Source organism: Rhipicephalus sanguineus, chromosome 1 (genome assembly GCF_013339695.2).
Source record: "Rhipicephalus sanguineus isolate Rsan-2018 chromosome 1, BIME_Rsan_1.4, whole genome shotgun sequence".
NCBI classification, from domain to species: Eukaryota; Metazoa; Arthropoda; class Arachnida; order Ixodida; family Ixodidae; genus Rhipicephalus; species Rhipicephalus sanguineus.
In genome coordinates, this window is record NC_051176.1 from 169,393,961 (window position 1) to 169,414,433 (window position 20,473).

Genomic DNA, 20,473 nt, shown 5'->3' on the forward strand with positions numbered 1-20,473 from the left:
GCAAGTACTAAGCATAAAGAATGGTCATTATTTAGTATACTTAGGTGTTGCTTCCAGGACACCAAAAGGGTAAAGGGGACACCAAAGCTACCACCCAGATTGACTTCTGGGTTGTGAGCTCCTTGAGTCCTTCATGTGCTGGAAGTGTACAAGACTGGCTGTCTACAGACAGCCAATCTTGCATGCCTGCATACCCCTCAGCAAGCAAGACCAGCTCATATACCCCTTCACACGGCCCATCCGGTGGCGCAAAGCCATGAACCATCCTGGTTTAAGCTTTGATCCCCCGCCGTCTTTTTAAATGCCCTGGGCATTTTGTGCCGCCTGCTTCATAGTCTCAGGCATATTCCTGAGACTTCCACTTGCCTGTATTATCTGATCGGCCAGTATTAGGAATGCAAATATAACAAATAAATCAAGACAAACTTTGGTGTGATCTTAATGAAAAAGAAAGTGAGCATAAACAAAAGGAAGATGCCAAAGAAAGTAAGCACTATGGCATGAACACATATTACAACTTGTTCTTTTTTTTTAATTGAAAGGATTACAGAATATGTATATACAGTCATGATACGTTTTGCTACAATAGGCTAAAAATGATTACCAATGATTAACAATGAGCAGAAACTATTATGGAAACATGACAAGTGCTTGTCAAGAATCATTACACAATGAAACCAAGCCAATCAAATCAAGCTACTATAGCTTCATGAAGAGCTTTAAGCGTTGCATCCTTGCAGTGCCTATTCTGTGGTCCAGACCACACGATAAACTCCAGCTCTATTCTGTGGACCAGACCACAAAATAAAGTTCGGCTTTATTTTGTGGACCACACTAAACAGACTTGTGCTGTGGACTGTGCTGACCAGACTGCGATGTAGCCCAAACAGCCCACCTCTCTTGACAACGGGAGGTTTGTAACCCTCACATCATTGTTTTTCACATTTTCTTGAAAGTCAGCACTGTATTTGTCTATTGTGTGCCTTTCTTTATCCTCGCCAGTATATGCACCAACCAAATTCTAGGTTTTGTTCAATATATCTGATAAATCGTTACATCAGTGTTTGTTATATTGAGGCTACACTGTACTATCTAAAAAATTAACATGGAATAAAGTTAGCACCGAGATTCAGGTCAGCTTCACCTCGCCAACCAGTTTGCAGCAGCAAACAAAGCGTTCTCATCTCCCCAGAAATGTTTAGTGGAACAAGACAGTGCAATAGTTAATAGCAATAGTTACAGGAACAGACTACAAAGTTAATTTACACTCTGGCAAGATGAACCAGAAATAACCACCTTACCAATACCAAGTGCAAAACTGAAGTCCCATGCACTCAACTTTTCCTGATACTGTCAGAAGCATTGCTGCACACAATGCACCCTAGCGATACCTCCCAATAAAGCTATAAAGCTAACAATAAGCCAACACGTATTGCTATTGGCTGTAGAGGTCAACGTAATTAACAATACCACAGCGTTAAAGTGCATTCAGTCCCAAAAGCCTGTAATCAATTTACAATGAACAGCAATACTCTATTATTATTATTATTATTATTATTGTGCAAATAGTGATTTGGTCGAATAATTCCGAATCGAATTCGAATAGTGTATATCACATACTATGAAGAAAAATGAGCATATTTGTAACGACCCAACTAACCTGCACGATATTTTTTTTAATTGAAACAAGGCATGTGCAAATGTCATTCTTTTTAGTTCAAAGGGAAGTGGAAGCAGCTTTGAATAGTAGCAGGATTTCACTTTCGGTACAATGAGAGTTATAACCTGTAAAATACGTTACGTTTTAAAATTTACTATACTTAGAGCATATAAGCCAGTATAACGAGCTTTTAAAGTTAAAAAATGAGGAATCAACGTTAGGGTAATTTGTTCATTTAGCCTTGAAGCGGGGCTTTGTGGCAGTGCGGATTTCCCCTGGATAGGTGTATTTGCAGTATAGCACCCCTCCACTGCAGTGAAACAACCTTTACAGGTGGCTACATGCGATTGATATATGTCTATTCGTTCATTTCGAATACTTCGAAATTTAGAATAATTTAAATTCATTTCGAAGCAAATTCGAATACTGTAATAATCATTCGAATATTTGAACTGCTCGAATATCTGCACAAGCATAATAATAATAATAATAATAATAATAATAATAATAATAATAATAATAATAATATTATTATTAATTATTATTATTATTATTATTATTATTATTATTATTATTATTATTATTATTATTATTTGATATGGAAATTATATATACAAAGGATGAATAGGATACAGAGAAAAGGGGCACAAAGCTTGCCTACTTTTTTGGCAGGAGGAAGTACTCAAGAGAAACATAAAGAAAGCAAGTGATTGGTTTAGTGAATGGCTTTCAGCATTCTCAGATGAAGACTTCAATACCACACCATATAGTACAGGAAAATTAATTAGGTAGCACTGATCACTTACAATACTCTCTGCTGAGGTCGAAGCATTCAAAATGAACACATTGGGCATTTCATGGTATTCACAGAATGATGCTCTCAGCACTTCTGGGGACAGCAGCAATGCCTGAAAATAAAATAGTGACAATAGGCTTTGTACCTACAGCAAAAATTTGAGAAAAGTATTACTTTTTGCTTTAGTCAGGTGGCCCCAGCAGCAAAGCACTAGCGAACCTTTGGGTACATCCTCAAAAGGTTTTAATCGTTATCCCAGCGCTGCTTTGGGATTCTAAACACCACAAATCAATCAACTGCAATAGGTTTTCTGTGTGAAGGAGCTCCAGCTCATGAATTTCTTTCCACAAAACCTTTTTCAAAGCAATTTGCATCACTAGAGTTACACAACATTTTTATTTGCAACAAAACTGTAGCTTCTTTTTTCCTCTTTGTTTCTTGCAGAATACTGGAAGCTCTGGCTATTCACCAGCAAAAGGTGACGCTCCTGCCAGCTGCAGTTTGACAAAATGATTCCCTGATAGGCCACCTTTTCTATTACTACGAAATTTAGTGCAAGCATTACGCAGACACAAGAAGAAAACACGACAGACGAGTATGAGCGCTAACTACTAAAAGTTAATTTCAATTGACACACTCTCCAGTATATCAAGTCATCCACGTACATCTGTCATGACCCCTTCCTCATGCGAAGGTGAAAATTGAAAATCTAAACTGAAAAAAATGTGAACAGTACCACAGCACATTTTAGAGTTCAAGAAGTGTAGTTCGGCATTGTGCAAAAAAATTGGGGGACGCTTAGGCTTCGCCTTTAAGAGGTGAACGCGATAGCGATATCCAGCCCCTAGTGCGCACTTCGAACACTACGAGTGTTTAAGAGAATGCGCGCACTAAGGTGTGTGCCTTATGTAATGGGTAGCATGCTTTAAACCAGGAGCAGTTATGCGCGAGAAACTTTTTCGAAGTTGCGATGCATGTGCCTTTTGTAACGGGTGGCTGTCTTTGAACCACCAAGTCGTTATGATATTGACATGGTGTGACGCCCGATGGCAATGTACGCTTGTACCACGCAATATTACTGCGACATTACGTCTCGTACTGTGACGGCTGTATACAGGACGCGTATTTTTGGGAAGCATGAAAGTTACTTTTAGTGCAGCTCCAAGCAGAAGCGTGGCTGTGTGGTAGAACACCTGCTTGCCACGCAGACGGCCTGGGTTCGATTCTCACTCGGAGCCAGCATTTTTGTTATTTATTCTATTTGCAGCTTTTTCGATTTTTCGGTCACAAACAAGATGATTTTTCGCTCACAACCAACGGCGCCGACGCCGACGGCGGAATTTCTGCGATACGAGCTCTTTAACGCTATCGCGTTAAAAGAATAGAAGCTTCGCTGATACAGAAACGTGAAGCATTGTCGATAAAGAACGCTCCCAAGGCCACACGAGCTGTGTAGTTTGCAGACTTGCCTAAAATCTCGGTCTCACAATGTGCCTCCTTTTTTCTAGCTTTTAGCACATCCTCCCTGAGCCAGTCTTTGACACACCATTCAGTTTGGCTAATGTACACATTTCCCCACATCAAAGAATGAAGTATGCCACACCTGTTGTGCACCCAACTACAGTGGCTAGAATAGGGAAGTGTGACGACCGGCGAGCGATTCCTATGGGAGGCGCTGAAGACTGAGGAGAGGGAACCGCGTGGGGGCGCTCGCTCCCGCATTCACGTTGCTGAAGCTCTGCCGCGCCGAAAAGCCTGCTGTTTCTCTTTGTCGAGTGACATGTGCGTGCGGTTAATTTTACAGATCTGCGCGCAATGTTCGCCCCCCGTCCTTTGTAGCCATGCCACGGTCACTGTTTTGTGCCTGGGTGTACGCCAGGCTTTAAGTCTAATAAGACTAAACTGTCCTTGTTTGTTTGTGTGGCCGAGGACCCAGCCTTGCTCGCACAGTGACAACGCGCTATTCCTCTCGCGCCGACAAGAACTGAAGAAAATTGTGCAGTGTGCGGACTCCACTTCCACGACAGGTTCATTTCTAGATACTATGAGCACACTGTGAATGGTGAGCTCGTCCGCATTGACAGAACCAGGCCTGTGCTGCTTCCGGGAGTAGTTGCAACTCAGTTCCCGAACCTCCCTGCCTATTGCTCAAAGAGGCTACCACCGGAGAGAAAGCGCCCTACAGGACTGAACAGTATGCCCCCACCGAGGAAGAAACATGCTCAAGAAACTGCCTCATCACTAAGTGCTGAGAACGCGATCGACAGTGGTTGACATGAACAGCGATTCGTGCATGCCATTTGACAATCTCGCCTTACCGTCGCCCTCGTGCGGGAAACACACGTTCAGTGCAGGGGCGTATCCAAGTATCCAATTGAAAATTTTCAACCCCCCCCCCCCCCGAAAATTTTCAATTTTGCTTGGGTATATATATACACGCACACATACAGACGCACGCACGAGCATACATAATGTATGGTTGAACCCCCCCCCCCCCCCCCGAAAAAAAATTTCTGGCTACGCCTCTGGTTCGGTGCATCTCCTCTGACTGTTGGTTACAGCGTGTGTGAACCCAGAAAAGACAAAAGCATCTTGTTCGCCAGGAAGTTGGTTGTTTTCACACAAGAAGAAAGAAGAAGTGTTTGTGAAAGGAGTGCAGATACTGCACGATGGGCGCGACAACCCTGCCTCACTGTTAGGGCAGGTAGATGCTCTAAGTGTGTACCCAGGGGCTGGAACTCTTGAAGAATTTCCGTTTGCCATCGGCAACGAGAGGTACATACGTGGCCACTGGTACCGTAATATGGAGGTCAAAATGCCAGGGAACTACACAAGAGAAAAACAATGCGTTTCGTGCAAGCATCTCAGGAAAGGCCTCATTAATGAAAGATCTGCGCGGAAACAACGCAGCCTGACTCGAGCTGTTCGTATATCATTAAAGAGGAGGGCACAAACACAAGCTATTAAAAGATTAAGGGCCAAGCTTTCGCGGTATGAAGACACTATGCAGAAACTGAAACAGCAAAATGAGGAGCTCGAAGGAAACGTCCTTGAAAGCCGACTAAAAGATCTCACACCCAAGGTTGTCATCATTCAGTGTTTTCAGGGTGCACGACGTAAGTCGGCAAAGGGAATGAAATACAACCCAGATTGGTTAGTTGAATGCATGATAATGCGAAAGAAGAGCCCTCGATCAGCTGTTTTATCATCTGGTTGGTTAGGCAAGAGCCTAACCAACCAGATGATAAAGATTTTTTTCATAACGCGCCTCCACTTTTACACGAAGTCGCTGAACAAGGAACGTGCATCTACCCCCGAGAGAAAAAAAAAACATCTGAAGCTTAGCCGTCTGACATAAACATCCAGGCCACATGACTGCTTTCTAACCTGTGCGACTGCATCTGTGTGTTTTTCTGTTATGTTTGGACACGCATACAATAAAGTGTATTACAATAAACAATAATACAATAAAGTGTCCACACTCTTTTTTTCATTAAGAGTTGTTTAATAAATCTAAGGGCGAACTAAACTATTGCAATCGCAAGAATCCAACGTCCTGTTGATCGCGTTTAGCTGAGGGCATTCCGCATCCGTGCAAGCTTCAGCCATCTGTTCACGTCATCGTAGGCTCGTAGCATTACATATCAATGAGCGAAAAAAAAAACGCTAAGTGGAATAACGTTACGCGGCGATACACGACCTTGGCAACGCTTCTGCTTCAAGCGCGCGACGTGAATACGGGCCGCAGCGCCATCTACCTTGTTCCCTGCAAAACGGCACGACCGAGCGGGCGTGCTCATCACACTTCCCCATTCTAGCCACTGTAACCCAACACAGGGGCAATCATGCCTGGTTTGGCAACCTCATGTGCTGTCATTGCAAATTCGAGGGCAGAGCCTGAAAAGCTTATTAGCAGCTGTAAAGACCACAGGAATACTATGTCTGCTCGTGATCGTTCTCAGGTTGTGCGAGACCTTATGCATATAAGGCATAACTAAGGGTCTCACCATCTGTTCCTGAGTCTCAGCCCTTTCCATTCCAACTCTGTTCTTTATCTTCTGCAGGAGAGACCAGGCCACTGAACCAACAAGCAACTCGGGGAAACCCGCCGCCAAAATGGGGCCAATTTGATATTCGAAGCTATGCTGCATTTGAAGCGGGCACGAGTTTTGGAGCACAGCACCCAGGCACTGATATGCAATGCCCCTTCTTACGCCTTTGGAATGGGCATAATCAAAAGGGAGGAGAGACTCCTTGACCCGTGGGAGGTACTCCCAACATACATATAGCTGTTGTAAAACTTTAACCTGAGATCCAAGAACTGCAATCCCTCAGCATAAGGCAACTCCTGTATGGAACTCAAACCCAGCCCTGCTTGCATAAAAACATATAAAATACCCTTAGGGGAGATAAGGTCATCCTGTCTCTTCAAAAGAGTTAAAATGTCATCCATATACCTAAGAACTTTAGGAACCTTTCCACCATTAAAACTGAAATCTAGCACCCTCTCAACCTCAATGTCAACTAAAAACATATCACATGATATCGGAGCAATGCAGGACCCAATACGGAATATGACCCATACAATGTGAAAATGACCCCTACAATGAAAAAAAAAGCAGCTCATTAAAAACAATAAATATTACACTAAGTTAAAACTCTAACAGCTCTAAAAAATTGCCAACTGACAAGCAGGAAGAGTTTTGGAAGTCGCATTTGCCACTCTCTTCAATACAACTCCTAAAAGAAGCTAAAAGCTTATCTTGAGGAACTGAATAAAAGAAATCAACATCAACCAACAAGGCAGAGACTACACCTTTGTTTGTTTCACAAACTCAGTGACTTCTCCAGATTTTCTCATGAAGATCAACAATCATAACTGCTTTTAGGTTCCTCAATACAAACGGGCTCATATTCTTTTGCCAAGCACCATCATCACTCGTAATGGTTCTGAAGAGAACATGTACGCTATGCATCTTTTTTAGATGCGAAGCATCTCTTGCTCGGGGGTATGTCTCGTGGCATGCTAGTCTGCACTCACACTACGCATGCGCAACTCTCCTCCTTCCCTCTCTCCAACAGCTGCGCATTATTCTCTCCACTTCTCTCCCAGCAGCTGCTTGCGCTTCTGCATTCTTGCTTCTGCTCTCGCGGCGCATGCACTACTCTCCTCCTCAAGTCTCCTCTCCTTTAAGTGGTAGAGCGCTGCGCGTGTTCTTGCTTCGGTTGACTCCTCTGAAATGCGGGCTCGACATGCCGAAATGCTCTCCTGCGCAGCGCCGCGATGAGCGCCAGCGCATGCGCGTTAGAGCACTGCACGGGCCGATTTTTCCGGACCGGGCCCGGCCCGGCCCGAAAACACCATGCTCCGGCCCGCCCGAGCCCGGCCCAGTGTTCTTAAATGTGGCCCATACCCGGCCCGGGCCCGAAAGGTTTGGGCCCGGCCTTGTCCATTTCGGCTAGTTATGCCTTGAGCATAAAGGAGGCACTGTCCAACCTTCCGTTATTGTGAAGATACCTGCCGCACACAAGATATTTTCTAGAGATTGTTTTAGGAACTTCTTTCAGTGTCATGACTTTCACTGGTACTGTGTATACTTTCGGTGAATTACGCGCGTAACACTCTTGGGAAATGATTGCAGGGCAATATAAAATATAATTGGAGTCATAGCTGGCTCTTTCATGTACGCGCGCCGTGCTAACCACGCAATCTCATTTTTGCATTTAAAAGAACAACTACAAAATATAATACCTGCATAAAGTGGAGAAAAAAAAAGCATGACATACATTTTTAGGTTGAGTCTGCATCAACTGCATACGAGCTAGGGCTGTTGAGTAAAAGTAGCAAGTCTCCTGCAAACTTCATCTATTGCACAATGTAATGGGGAAAAAAAACATGCTCTAGCTGCTTCTGGGAGGAATATACCAGGCTGGGCAGCGTTACATAAATTAAAGCTGTCGTGTTGACTCCTTGACAGGCAACTGCACCCAACCTACACTACGTTTTCGTGTTCAAAACAACAAGGTTCTTTGTCCCACCCTTCTTCCCCAAGTCACCGCCACCGCAGTGCCATAGATCTGTCAAAGCGAGACACACCCGTTAACGAGCGAGCCACCGTCCTCGTGTCAGACGTGTGTACAGTAACAGTGTATCGAATAAAGGGTGGTTTAAATAAAACTAATCGTCTGTGTGTTGGGTATTCCCAGAATCCCGGATCGCTTCTCTAGCCTCATCACTCCAGTTGTGAGCCACATTCGGGGAAACGAGTGTCTCTATGGTCTGGCGCCTCACCAGTAGTAATGAGAAAATCAACAACGGTGTTCGCCCTGTGATAAGAGTCGCTCTGCATCTTGCACTTAAAATGCACGAAAAACAGCTCCTGAGATATTAATGACTCACAAGTCGCGTTGGCCAGTCTACGGGCATGTGAGCGTAGCTGCATACTCGAAATATTTCCCTAGATACAAACGCGCACATCTTATATACACTAATCTAGGCAGTTTACCGTTGCTTTCCTTACACAGTACCCAAGAACGTCTTTCACTCACTATAATGGCGAAAACTTATATTAGGCGTGTCCTGAAATCCCGTGTAGCATACCGTTGGAGCAAAATTGTAGACGTCTTGTACTATGCAATTTCTGTGCACGCCAATGCACTCCAGGTGGTTAAATTACCCGGAGCCCTCAACGACGGCGTCTCATATAGCCTTGGTCGCTTCTGGAAGTTAAACCCCACAAAACAACAAAAACAAAGCCACACAACGTACACACGCAATTATACATATACGTATGAGACCCGGGCCTAATACGGGCCTGGCTCAGGCCCGAGCCCAACCCGAGCCCAAAGATCACGGGCCCGAGCCCAGCCCGGGCCCGATCCAGCAACCACTTACCCAGCCCGGCCCGGCCCGCGGCCGGCCTGGGCCCAGGCTTTCGGGCCGGCCCGGGCCCGTGCAGTGCTCTAATGCGCGTCTCCTCCCCCTCTCTCCTCTCCTACGCTGCCTTCCTCTCGCGCGCATGTAGACCGCGTTCCCCGCTCGCCCTGTGAGAATTAACGGCCAGGCTAGAGGGAAGACACGATGCGCGTAGTGTTCCTCTTCGCGTTCCATGACGCGAGGTCGGTAGCATGCCCAACGAACACCAACGAAACGCGATCGTGCAAGTGCTCCGGCTTCGCATCGCCTCATGGTCCCCTTTAGCGGGAGATGGTGTAATTTTTTTTTTGGCTTACACATGGAGAACAGGGCATGAAAGATGTACGTGAATAATTTTGTATATCAGGAGGTGTGTTGATTGAAATAAACAGTTGGTAGCTAGTGCTTGTTCTCGTATATTATGTTTTCTTCTTGTGTCCGTGTAATTTCACACTAAATCTGGCACTATGTTAGACCAACTAACCCAACGGACTGCCCTGAGGCCGCCCTTTACTTTTATTTCATGTGCTTAAGGGGGACACAGTGCCAAAAATCACGATTTTGCCTAAAATGTGTTCCTGTATTTCATTCAATTTTGGGTTCAACCATTCAAGAAAGCAGTATCAGCAAAATATGAACCGAATCTGAGAGTACTAAAGCAACACATTGTATTTTTGTATGGGCAAGAGATGAGCCCATGACTATCATTACAACGATTCATTTGCGGTGCAAAGAAAAGGCTATGCATAAAATCCCAACCACGATATAGTCTTTTTTTTTTTGTTTAGCGATCTCAAAAAGTGTCCTTAATGTTCTGATAGGACATGCGCAAATCGACCAAAAAACCTATTTTGTTATTTCATCACTAAAAAGTAACACACTCTCTAAGGAATGAGACTATGCAATGGTGAACGCGCAGGTGCGCTTGAAGCCACTTGAAAATGGCGCCAAGAGCTGCGCCTCCTGATGGAAGCAAAGATGTTGTCCATTGTTTTTGCATGTATGGAATTTTTATAACAAATATGGCTACATCAATTAAATAAATTCAATTTCAGCCATTTTCACATGCTGTGATTGCACATTTTCCCACGAGGGATGTTTTCGTAGCGCACTGAAGCGCAGTCAATGATTTCTGTTGTGAACCCTTTCCGCAAGTGTCTAGAAACATAAAATGGTGTTTTTCCAAGATCACTTTTTTGACATTTTTTGAACATTGATGTGCCTTTTCTCAACAACTAGCCGGCCAATTACGTTGAATTTTATCAGATTATACTGAAACCTCTTTCAAACAACCTGAACCTAAAACTTCAAAAAACTGCTTCAGCTATAACTCAGAAAAAAAATTAATGGTAAGTATGCGACAAGGGAGGGCAATATTTTTTTTTTCTTGCAAAGTAAAAGCAGGAGCACATTTTTTTAGCTAGGTGAAAAAATTAAATATTATGTGGAATTACTGTGCAAAACTTCACAGTAACATTGTTGATTGCTTCTGAGCAAAGGTACATTTAATTTCACACCCCTGCTTAAAGTCTGCTTCTCCAATGCAAATAAAGTAACACAGGCTTCAGTGAAACAATTGGTATACATATACCAAGTTATGGCCAAAAGCATTCTTATTCAAAATACAATATTCCATAATAAAATATGAAACAGCTATTCAAATATAAAGCTGAAAGCAAAATGACCCATTTACCCTACCATACCCCCTTAAAAGAAGCAAAATTTGAGGCACATTTGGCACAGACACATTGTAACTTGACTACAATTTAATGTCAAATGAAGCTTCACACTGTCACCCAATTTTCTGGGATATGCAGCATAGCTTCAAACACTGAAACCATTTTCAACCATGCTGCATATTGTACTCTATGGTCTCATCACCATTTAAAATTTTAGCACCCATTTGCACCTCTGAAATGGCCCAAACATTCGGCACACACCACAGTTTTTAGGCATTATTTCATTTAGATTAGTGGCGCAGAGCAAAGGAGTGCAATAGTGCCTAGTGCTTCTGGTTTCCCAGGCCACCGCAACAGAGTGATGCAGCCACTTTTCCCTCAATGCTGGACTTGTCAGTTCACAAGTTCTGGTGTTTGAAAGTGCCATAGCTTGGCAGTCAAAGTTAGACAGTGGACAAAAAGACTCAAGAGAATGCTTGAGAAATTAGGCACTATTTACGGCACCTACAAGGTATACCATTAAAAAAAAGAGCTTCAACAAACCTCCGCCTAGTACAATAGTTATGGCATAAGAGTGCATAAAATTGGCCAAAAATAAGCAGAGAATTCAAGTCAATCTCACAAAATAACAGGGAATACAAGGTTTCATGTATCTTAAAGAGGGGGGGGGGGTGTTGGACAAATAAATTGGGCCAATTCTGCATCTTTGCAGGCATTTTCCCCACTCTGCACTTTTTAGCAATGGGTGAGCTTTCAAAAACCATCATTTCTGCATTAAATTATACACCCTTTTGTGAAGTAAAATTATGCAGGTTTTGGAGTAAAATTATGTAGGGTGCTACTGTACACTCAGATTTAAGGTAAGGTCTTGCCTTCCATATTATAACAAGATTGGAAATTTGAACACGAGGTAGAAGCGCAAGTGTAAATCATTTTTTGGCTGTGAGCTGTGAAACTACCAAAGTATAAAAAAAGAAAATGTCTTTACAGTGACACAGTCCAAGCCTTCCTAATATTACATGAGGTCCGAAATGGTAAACCTTCATATAATTAATGCATGGTAGTTTTTCTGACCGACCATGGTAACTTGAACTTTTCAAATGAAATCAGAAATAATTGTATAACAGAAAGCATTTAGCACTCAGCATTATCTACGCCTCCAAACATACCTTCCAATTTTTTATTAAGACTCAGCACTTCAACATTTTTCTTTCATGAGGCTTGTCCCTCTTGAGCAAGTGTATAAGTGCCACTTACAACCGCAGTGCCTTTGACATGAATCACAATGTCAACAGAAGCACAAAGCATAAACTTAAAACAAACTTTCATCACTAGTCGAGCTGGATACCACAGCTGTCATTTTATTCTTCCTGAATGAAAGCAGGGACAATGCCACACCACGTCCATCACCGTCACATTGTCCTACACCAGCTACTATACTACAGAGTCCAGGCACAGAAACCATATCACTTATTCATTTTAACAACAGTTCGGCTTCTCTTTAGCTTGCTTTCTTAGTCACAGTTATCCCTGTTCACACCACTTCTTACCAAAAGACAAGTGCCAACTGTTGAGGGTGATTAAAAGAATCCAGCTCACCTCACCCTTAACCTATCGCATGCTTCCTTTAAACTTCATTTTATGATGATCACTGTTTTACATATATTGCAGTACAAAAAAAAATATATTGAAAACTGTCAGGCATGGATGCATACATGTCTAGGTATGACCGCACTTTTCAGAGGACATGCAGTTTTGTAAATTAGCACAAACTAGCATGCCCTGGGAAGTAGAAATGCATGCATACATGTCTAGGTATCACTGCACTTTTTCAAGAACGTGCAGTTGTGGAAATGAGCACAAGTTAGCATGCCCTGGGAAGTGCAGTTTACTTTTGTAAGTAAAAAAAAAATCTTAATGTACTGCCACCTCAGTTCCCAACACAACTGACCTTTTCATTTCATGCTAAAGTGGCTAAAACATTCCTGCTTCACTCTGTTTACTGCAGTTTTGCTCATACCTGCATGTGTATGTATTGGATTTGATACAAGCATGCGCACCCTTTTCAATTTATCAAGGTTGTGAAAATTTATTCATATCTAGCTTCAATTTTCTTGACGTGTTACCAACAGACGCTAACCACACTGGTTCTTTCAGGGTATGTAATTAGCACTTCATTCCCACGCTGGTACTCCACACAAGCATGATACTGCTGCACAAAGATTATTCAAAAAGCAAAAGAATCATTGTATCTAGTTTACTGATCTAACCCATCATTTCTGTTAAGTTCCTTACTTGGTATTGGTTTTTATGATGGGCAGACAGCCACCAAGCTTACTTAGAGACACTCATCTGCATGCCATAAACATCTGACTTTCACAAAAGCTGCTTGCACTGGATGTTTCAACGATAGTTTGAATATAAAAATAAGCAGGTTTCACTGTTTGGAAGAGAAATACTACTATTACAGTGTATTTATATATTCAAAAATACACAATGTACACTGTAAACACAAATATTTTTTAACACTCAGTAGCATGTGCTAATTTTTTAGCACAGACATCATGATGACAAATTTGCAGAAAAATATTAAGTAAATGAAGCCTGCGATCCACATGCTGCTGCTACAAAAAGAAAATCAAGGCATTCAAAAGAAGGAAGGGCTTCATACTACAGGGGAGACAAGCAGCCTCTTGAGAATAAGGCATCATTCCCACTGGCTACTTTTGAGGCCATGCAACCAAGGAGGCCACAAAGGTTCTAGCACAGTGAAGTCACAAATAGTCATTTTTAGTTGAAAAGCGGCCATTTTCAATCAGACACTCGCTGCTCAAATTTGCAGTTGCATGATAATTCTAGCAGGGAGCTAAACCTTTAGTTTTTCAACCAAAAGTGACAATTTATTGCCATTTGCGGCCAATCGCTTTGCGACTTCAGTGTGCTAAAACATCTGCAAACTCTAGGAGCCGCTGGTGTGAATTAGCCCGAAGTGTGGCATTCCTGCTTTTTGCATGCAAATGAGTAATATTTGCTTCAGAAGTTTCTGACAGTATAAAGCAACATCAAAAAGTTTTTTCAAAGCTCATCTACCATCTCAGTGACTATAACCTACACAATTAGCATAAGTAGCATACATACAAGCCTCCATCCCTAAAGAATGTAATGATTTTTTAACAGTGAAGCTGTTGAAGCTGTCGGTAAGTTGTGCTCCGTCGTAAAAACTATCATCATCATGGACCGGCACGCCCTCTTTTAATTCTCTTTACAGTAAGGCTGTTTAAGCTATCGACAACTTGTGCTCCATCGTGCAAAACACCTCAGGTGGGTATGCGCCACAGGAATTGGGCAAGCACCACTACAGTGTACAGCAGGTGTGAGAGTCAAATGAAAACAAACACATGAAAACGAGAGAGAAAGAAACAGGAAGAGAAAAATAGAGAGAAATAAAGGGAACAAAGACATAAAAAGACAAAAAGACAGAAAAACACAGACAGAGAGAGAGAAAGAGAGAGAAAGAAAGAAAGCGATAGAAAGAGAAAAATAGATAAAAACATAAAAAATAGAGAGAGGGAGAAATAGATAGAAACAGATACGAAAAAGAGATAGAAAAAACAGCGAGCAATGCAGAAAGGGAAAGAAACAGAGAAATAAATGGAAACAAAGAAAGAGAGAGAAAGAAGCAGAGAGGGAGAGGGAGAAAGGAAGGGAGGAAAGATAAATAAAGATAGAAAGAGCGAGCAAGAGAAAGAAATAGAGAGAAACAGATAAAAAAAAAGATACAAGAAACAGAGAGAAAAAAAAAGAAAGAAAATTAAGAGAAACAAGGAAGGCCACCCAGCTGCGCTCTTCCTTCAGGCTTGGCACCACTAGTGCGAAGCTGCCATAATTTTTTTCAATTTTATGCCTTTGCAACACAGAAAAAGTAGAGAAAGGGGGTGGGGGGCGTAACAAACACAGAAAAACAATGAAAATGGTTGCTAAAGTAAAATACTACTGAACACATGAAATAAAGGGGCAGGGGAGTACAACCACCAATAGCATTTAAACATGTGCACTTACCACGAGACTAGATGCTGCTTCTTCAGGATTAATTTTTGGAGGTGGCTGGGAATGATCAGTGTCAAGGACCCAGCGCAATACACTAAGCAGATGTGCCGACTCATGAGGATAGGTACGCATCAGCTTGAGGATAAACTCAAGATGCTGAAAGCTGAGGAGATGTAGTCCAGGCAAAAAGCTGGGCACCACTAGAAAGACCGGTGCACTGGACACTGCCTGACGAGCACTGAAATGGTGTTGCCGGTCCTCAAAAGCAGATGACCCAGGGTCCAGCGACTCCCCAGGATGCTTCTTAAATGGGTGGCCAAACAAGGAGAAGTAGACCTGAGAGAAAATATGCAGAAGAGCATGCCTTCAAGACAAAGTAATGTGGTGAAAGCCTGGTTTCTCACTGCTACGTGACCATACACATTCATAGTCAACCAAAACCTCTTGGTTCATCATTTCATCCAACACAGCAAAGCATGCCTTTTAACTCCTACCACAAATGGCCAGGAACTCATAGTAAGAACCATTTATTTTTGTAACACAATAATTTTATCTAGACACTGGCAGTAGTGCCTCATGCACAATTTTGAGGTATATGCCTAGCCTACTGCCAACTGACCCAAGTACAATCAGGGAACCGAAATATGACTCCTCAACATCATGTTCTATGCACATTTGGATCAAACAGGGAACAGTAGAAACTAGTGTGAAAAAGAAGCGATTGAAAAAAAAAATGCCAGGTCTACATGGAAAGTCAGAACACTACAGTTTGTACACAACACATCAAATGCACATGAAAGTTGAGCAATAATAACAATATCTGGGACTTTACAGGCCAAAACCATGATATGATTATGAGGCACTCCGTAGTGGAGGGCTCAAGAAATTTTGACCATCTGGTGTTCTTTAATGTGCGCTGACATCACAGAGTACACAGGCCTTTGGCATTTCACCTTCATCGAAATGCGACCGCTGCGGCTGGGATCGAACCCACAACCTTCGGGTAAACAGCCAAGCACCACAACCACTGTATTACTGTGGCGGACATGGTTAGTTATAGCAATAAGAATTAGGTCGAAATTTTGAACAGGGCTTGTAAACAGGCTCGTGACTTTTTTTTATACCTCCCAAACATGCTCGCTCATTTGTACAGAAGGTTGTGGCAATTACACTTTGCGAATATCACAGCCTGGCGCACTGTGCAGATGCTCCATTTCGAAAAACAATTTCCATGCCCCTCTCCATTGCCTGTCTAGTCCTTGTAAGTGATGTAATGATGTAATGTTGCCTGTGAGCAAAATTACATAGCACTAGCTCATCGATTGGTCCTCTGCACTACTAAACTGCGCCTTGACTCTACGGTGATGCGGCTTTAGCCACGAAGTTGTGCATGTCTCGTACTTGTTTACCTCGTCAGTACCTCGCACTGTACTTCCTCACCACATGAGCGACACAAGGTCCTCAGGAAGCCTTGTTTGGTCATTGGCTGAGCGCCAATAATGTAATTGTTGATATCGTGTTACATTGCCGATGCGGCCATAGTTATGACAACGGGCTACGCCTACCTGTCTGCGCAATGGAGGAGGGTGGCAAGGCCGCTCATGAAACTGCAACCAGCCAAAGTGGTTGTTTTAGCCGCTGTATCTTCATTATTACACCACTTATTCGCAAAATTCTTACGGCAGCATGTTCACATTGTACAAGTGCGCAGTTATCTCTTCATCACAAATTTTGGACCATAAAGAGGCCCCGAAAAACCATTCTAAGTAATCATAGAATGACTTCACTTTTGAACTAGATTGCCTGATTAATGTCCTGCCGCAAGGATTTTTCTAATCAGTCAAATATAAATGGTACTACAGGAAGTTTCTCTCTCCTTTTGCCCCCAAGACCATGATGGATGCTAAACAGGAGCAGACTGCAATACAGTAAGGCTCTGCCCAAATGTTAGGTCACCATGCATCACTACCTTAGGCATTTTCTCTTTTGATTTTCTTTGAACATGTTGGCCACTACTTTTGCTTCAGGAATGCATAGCACTCTCTCGAAAAGCTCGAGCTACTTGGGCTTCCTTGCATCACCATGTACTTGGAGGTACGTCACCCACAGAGGCCAATGAGAGCATGCAGTTGTCCGATAGTGAGAGGATGGCGAGAGTACTTGTTTCAGGATCTCGTCGCATCCCATGGCAACATGGTATCTACACTACACAGCTAACTTCAGACATATCACGTAGCGTTTGCAGTTCGTACCACATGGTTGTTTGTCACAGCAGAATCCACATGAAGCAAGTCACTAACTCGGGCATCAAGTTTTTAAAAGAGCACACACTGCTGTCTCGTATTAAAGTAGGAGAAAAAGAAACATTAAGGTGATTGTCCATCAAGAAGGAGGAGCAAAGGTGAAATACTCCTTTAGTCTATCTGACATCACAAGCATATATTTTTCGAAATAAAAATTAGCAATGTTATTGTTACTGGGATTGTTCTCACAATCCCAGCCAGTACCTACTGGGCCCACATGCGGCCACATGCATCCACTTGCTGCATAGCCGATTATGACGTTGCAAAGAAGAGAACAAGCAATTTTTGGCTGTTTCTGACACGAGATTGTGAAAACGTTTCTGCATGCAGACCTCACACACTCACGGGAGCTCAACTACAGATAAGTTTTGTAAAACATCCCGCTTAAATAGAATACTAATATAATATGTATACAGAATAGTTCACATTGCCATTAGTCAATTTCAATAGGAACCAACATGAAAAGTTGATACCTTTCCGGGAAGGTGGTGGCCTGAACGGCTTTTAGCCACAGCACTAATCTTCACCATACTCCCTGTGAAAGTAGTGACATAGCTTTCTCCTATTACCTTTAACTAATGCTTGTTCACTTCTCATAAATTAAAAAAAAATGATAAGTATGCCAAATATTTGAAAAACAAAAAATAAAAATATACCCAACCCAACTTATATTTCAGAAATGTCATCACTAGCCTAAACATACATGCTTTTAAATTCAGTTTTCCCACACATAACAAGTGCAGGAAAGCCTATTAAAAAAATGATAAGTATGCCAAATATTTGAAAAACAAAAAATAAAAATATACCCAACCCAACTTATATTTCAGAAATGTCATCACTAGCCTAAACATACATGCTTTTAAATTCAGTTTTCCCACACATAACAAGTGCAGGAAAGCCTGCGACCTCACACAGACTCTCTTGTCAATTCAAGTAACATAAACCAAGATAAACAGTTAAAATATAATTTTGCAAAATAAGGAGCAAAATATGTTCACAAAGACGCAACATGTATTCATCGAACAGCCCAACTTACTTGTCTCATATCTAGAGAAGAATTAAATAGAATATCCAGATCTCGACTTGGCAGTGATAAGTTGGTAGATAAAAAGTCCTTAAGCTCATCAGGGTCCTTTAGGAAGTAGTCAACCCTCATGGCTGGCAAAGAGAATGGAAAGCATAAGAGTTTGCAAACAGTGGGTACAACAATAACATGCAGTAAGCAGCACCTTGTGCATTCAATGTGAAAACATTTCCCACCTCAAGTAATTATATTCTTCGTACTACAAAAGGTAGCATTTCAAAAATTAATAGAAATAAATTTTTGTTCTAAAGTCAATGGAATTATTCGAGCAAATCGAGAACTACCCCTATATACCCTATAAACTCATTACCTTATACACCCCTTCATGAAGAGAACTTGCTGAAAGAGAACTTATTTTCATTGAATAAAATGATACCGTGTGTGCCACCATATTTCAAAATGCAACTTTACTTTTTTACAAATTTTCATAGTTCACTGCATTCAGACATTAATGCTTGTCTCCACACCTTGTTGGAACCAAGTTCACACGGTAGCTCACAACTAGTAGCATTGCTTATGAAAGATTGAAGAACTACATGGCTGAAATACTGTGAGTGCCATGGTAATTCAAGTCCACTTAAGTGCTCTTAGCTGATTATGAAGAACCCTGCAGCTAAGCATACTATTATGCAGTGTGTTGAACTGAAACGTTTAAGTGATGGCTTCTCTATCCCATCAGCCACTTTCCGTGGTCCTTGATTGGTAAAGGCATTTCTAACCTAAGACCAGCTCATCGGCAAGAATATGTGGTGAGGGTGATGGTTTTGGTATGATTGAGTGCATTCCTCACCAAGTATAAAATTCAATGGTCACTATCTTATGATTCAGCTTACACAGCATTTTTACTGCCTCTACAGATGTGCCAGTGACTCTGTTTTATTCTCTATGGAATTGAGCCTTAAAACAGCACATGGTACGTAAATATTCTCATGATTGCGCTTCATGCGCGCTTTGCGCGATCAGTTTCGATTACACCCTGGACATTCGATGAAGAATATCTCGAACTACGTGCAACTTTTGTGATTTGTAAAAAATAGGTGTGACAAATTGGTACGCACTACAACTTCCTAATATAAACACCTGCCCTCAAGTCAATAATTAAAAAGTTAATTAACGATTTTTTGTTAATTAGTGGTAACAGTGTCATTTTTACTGCGGCAAAGTTTTTCCGCCTTGACGTGGAGTGCGTATGCGAAAACGACAAGAGCCTTACTGTCATAGGATTTTTATAAAAAATCTGTATTGTCTAAAAAAAACACCCTATATAGCTGACATTTTGCCATTACACGATGACTGTTCTTGCCACAACAAAGCAGTGCCTACAATCATGATTCAATATTTTACACTACCGAGGCCATTCTAGGTCGTTTTCTGGCGAATGCCGACCATAAAATAACTGACACAGTTTCGCACTGCAAAGCGACTGCTGAGTTATGAAAGGTGATATATAATAGGATGCTGGAGATTAATACTAAAGACCTGAGGTTTGCTATTCAACAATAAAATTTCAGGACACCAGTATTTATACACTGCAACCTTATAAGAAAAAAAGCCACCAGACACAAAAACTGAACATGCACCTTTGTGCTCAGCAGTGGAATATCACAGCCACTTAGCCCCTGTGGCAGAAGCAGAGAAAAGGCAGACAAAGTAAGAAATTGAGCCAGTGTAGTAACCACTAACACAAGTATTTCAATTACACTTATTGACAGTAAGTTAACTATTATGCAAAATAACCATGAAAGCAGATAATCTATGTCACTGTTCTGCCAAACGGTGCATTAATATAAGATATTGCTCTTTATTTCTCTTAAAATCAGCTATTCAATTCAGAGAGCTCATGAAGCCATTCACTTGGCCATTAAATGCGGCATGCAAATAGGCATATTTGCCCATGGCCACTGGCAGTGCAACAATGCCACAGAAGCCAAGTGCGTAAATAACACCCAATGATAATAATACCTGGGGTTTAACGTCCCTAAACCACG

The 20,473-nt window shown here is 42.0% G+C and overlaps 1 protein-coding gene across 2 annotated transcripts in view; it reads right to left on the reverse strand.

Moving 5' to 3' along the window:
- The window catches only part of LOC119402036 (ATP-binding cassette sub-family A member 2), a 184,378-nt gene that overhangs the window by 153,294 nt on the left and 10,611 nt on the right, over positions 1 to 20,473 (reverse strand). Inside the window, exons 5-7 of one of the 2 annotated variants that reach the window (XM_037669109.2) lie at positions 18,438 to 18,559; positions 15,111 to 15,434; positions 2,467 to 2,568 (exon numbers count right to left, since the gene is read on the reverse strand). In XM_037669109.2, coding sequence (XP_037525037.1) covers positions 2,467 to 2,568; positions 15,111 to 15,434; positions 18,438 to 18,559 — 548 coding nt within the window. The remainder of the gene's footprint in view (positions 1 to 2,466; positions 2,569 to 15,110; positions 15,435 to 18,437; positions 18,560 to 20,473) is intronic. The other variant, XM_049417659.1, reaches the window with a different exon arrangement.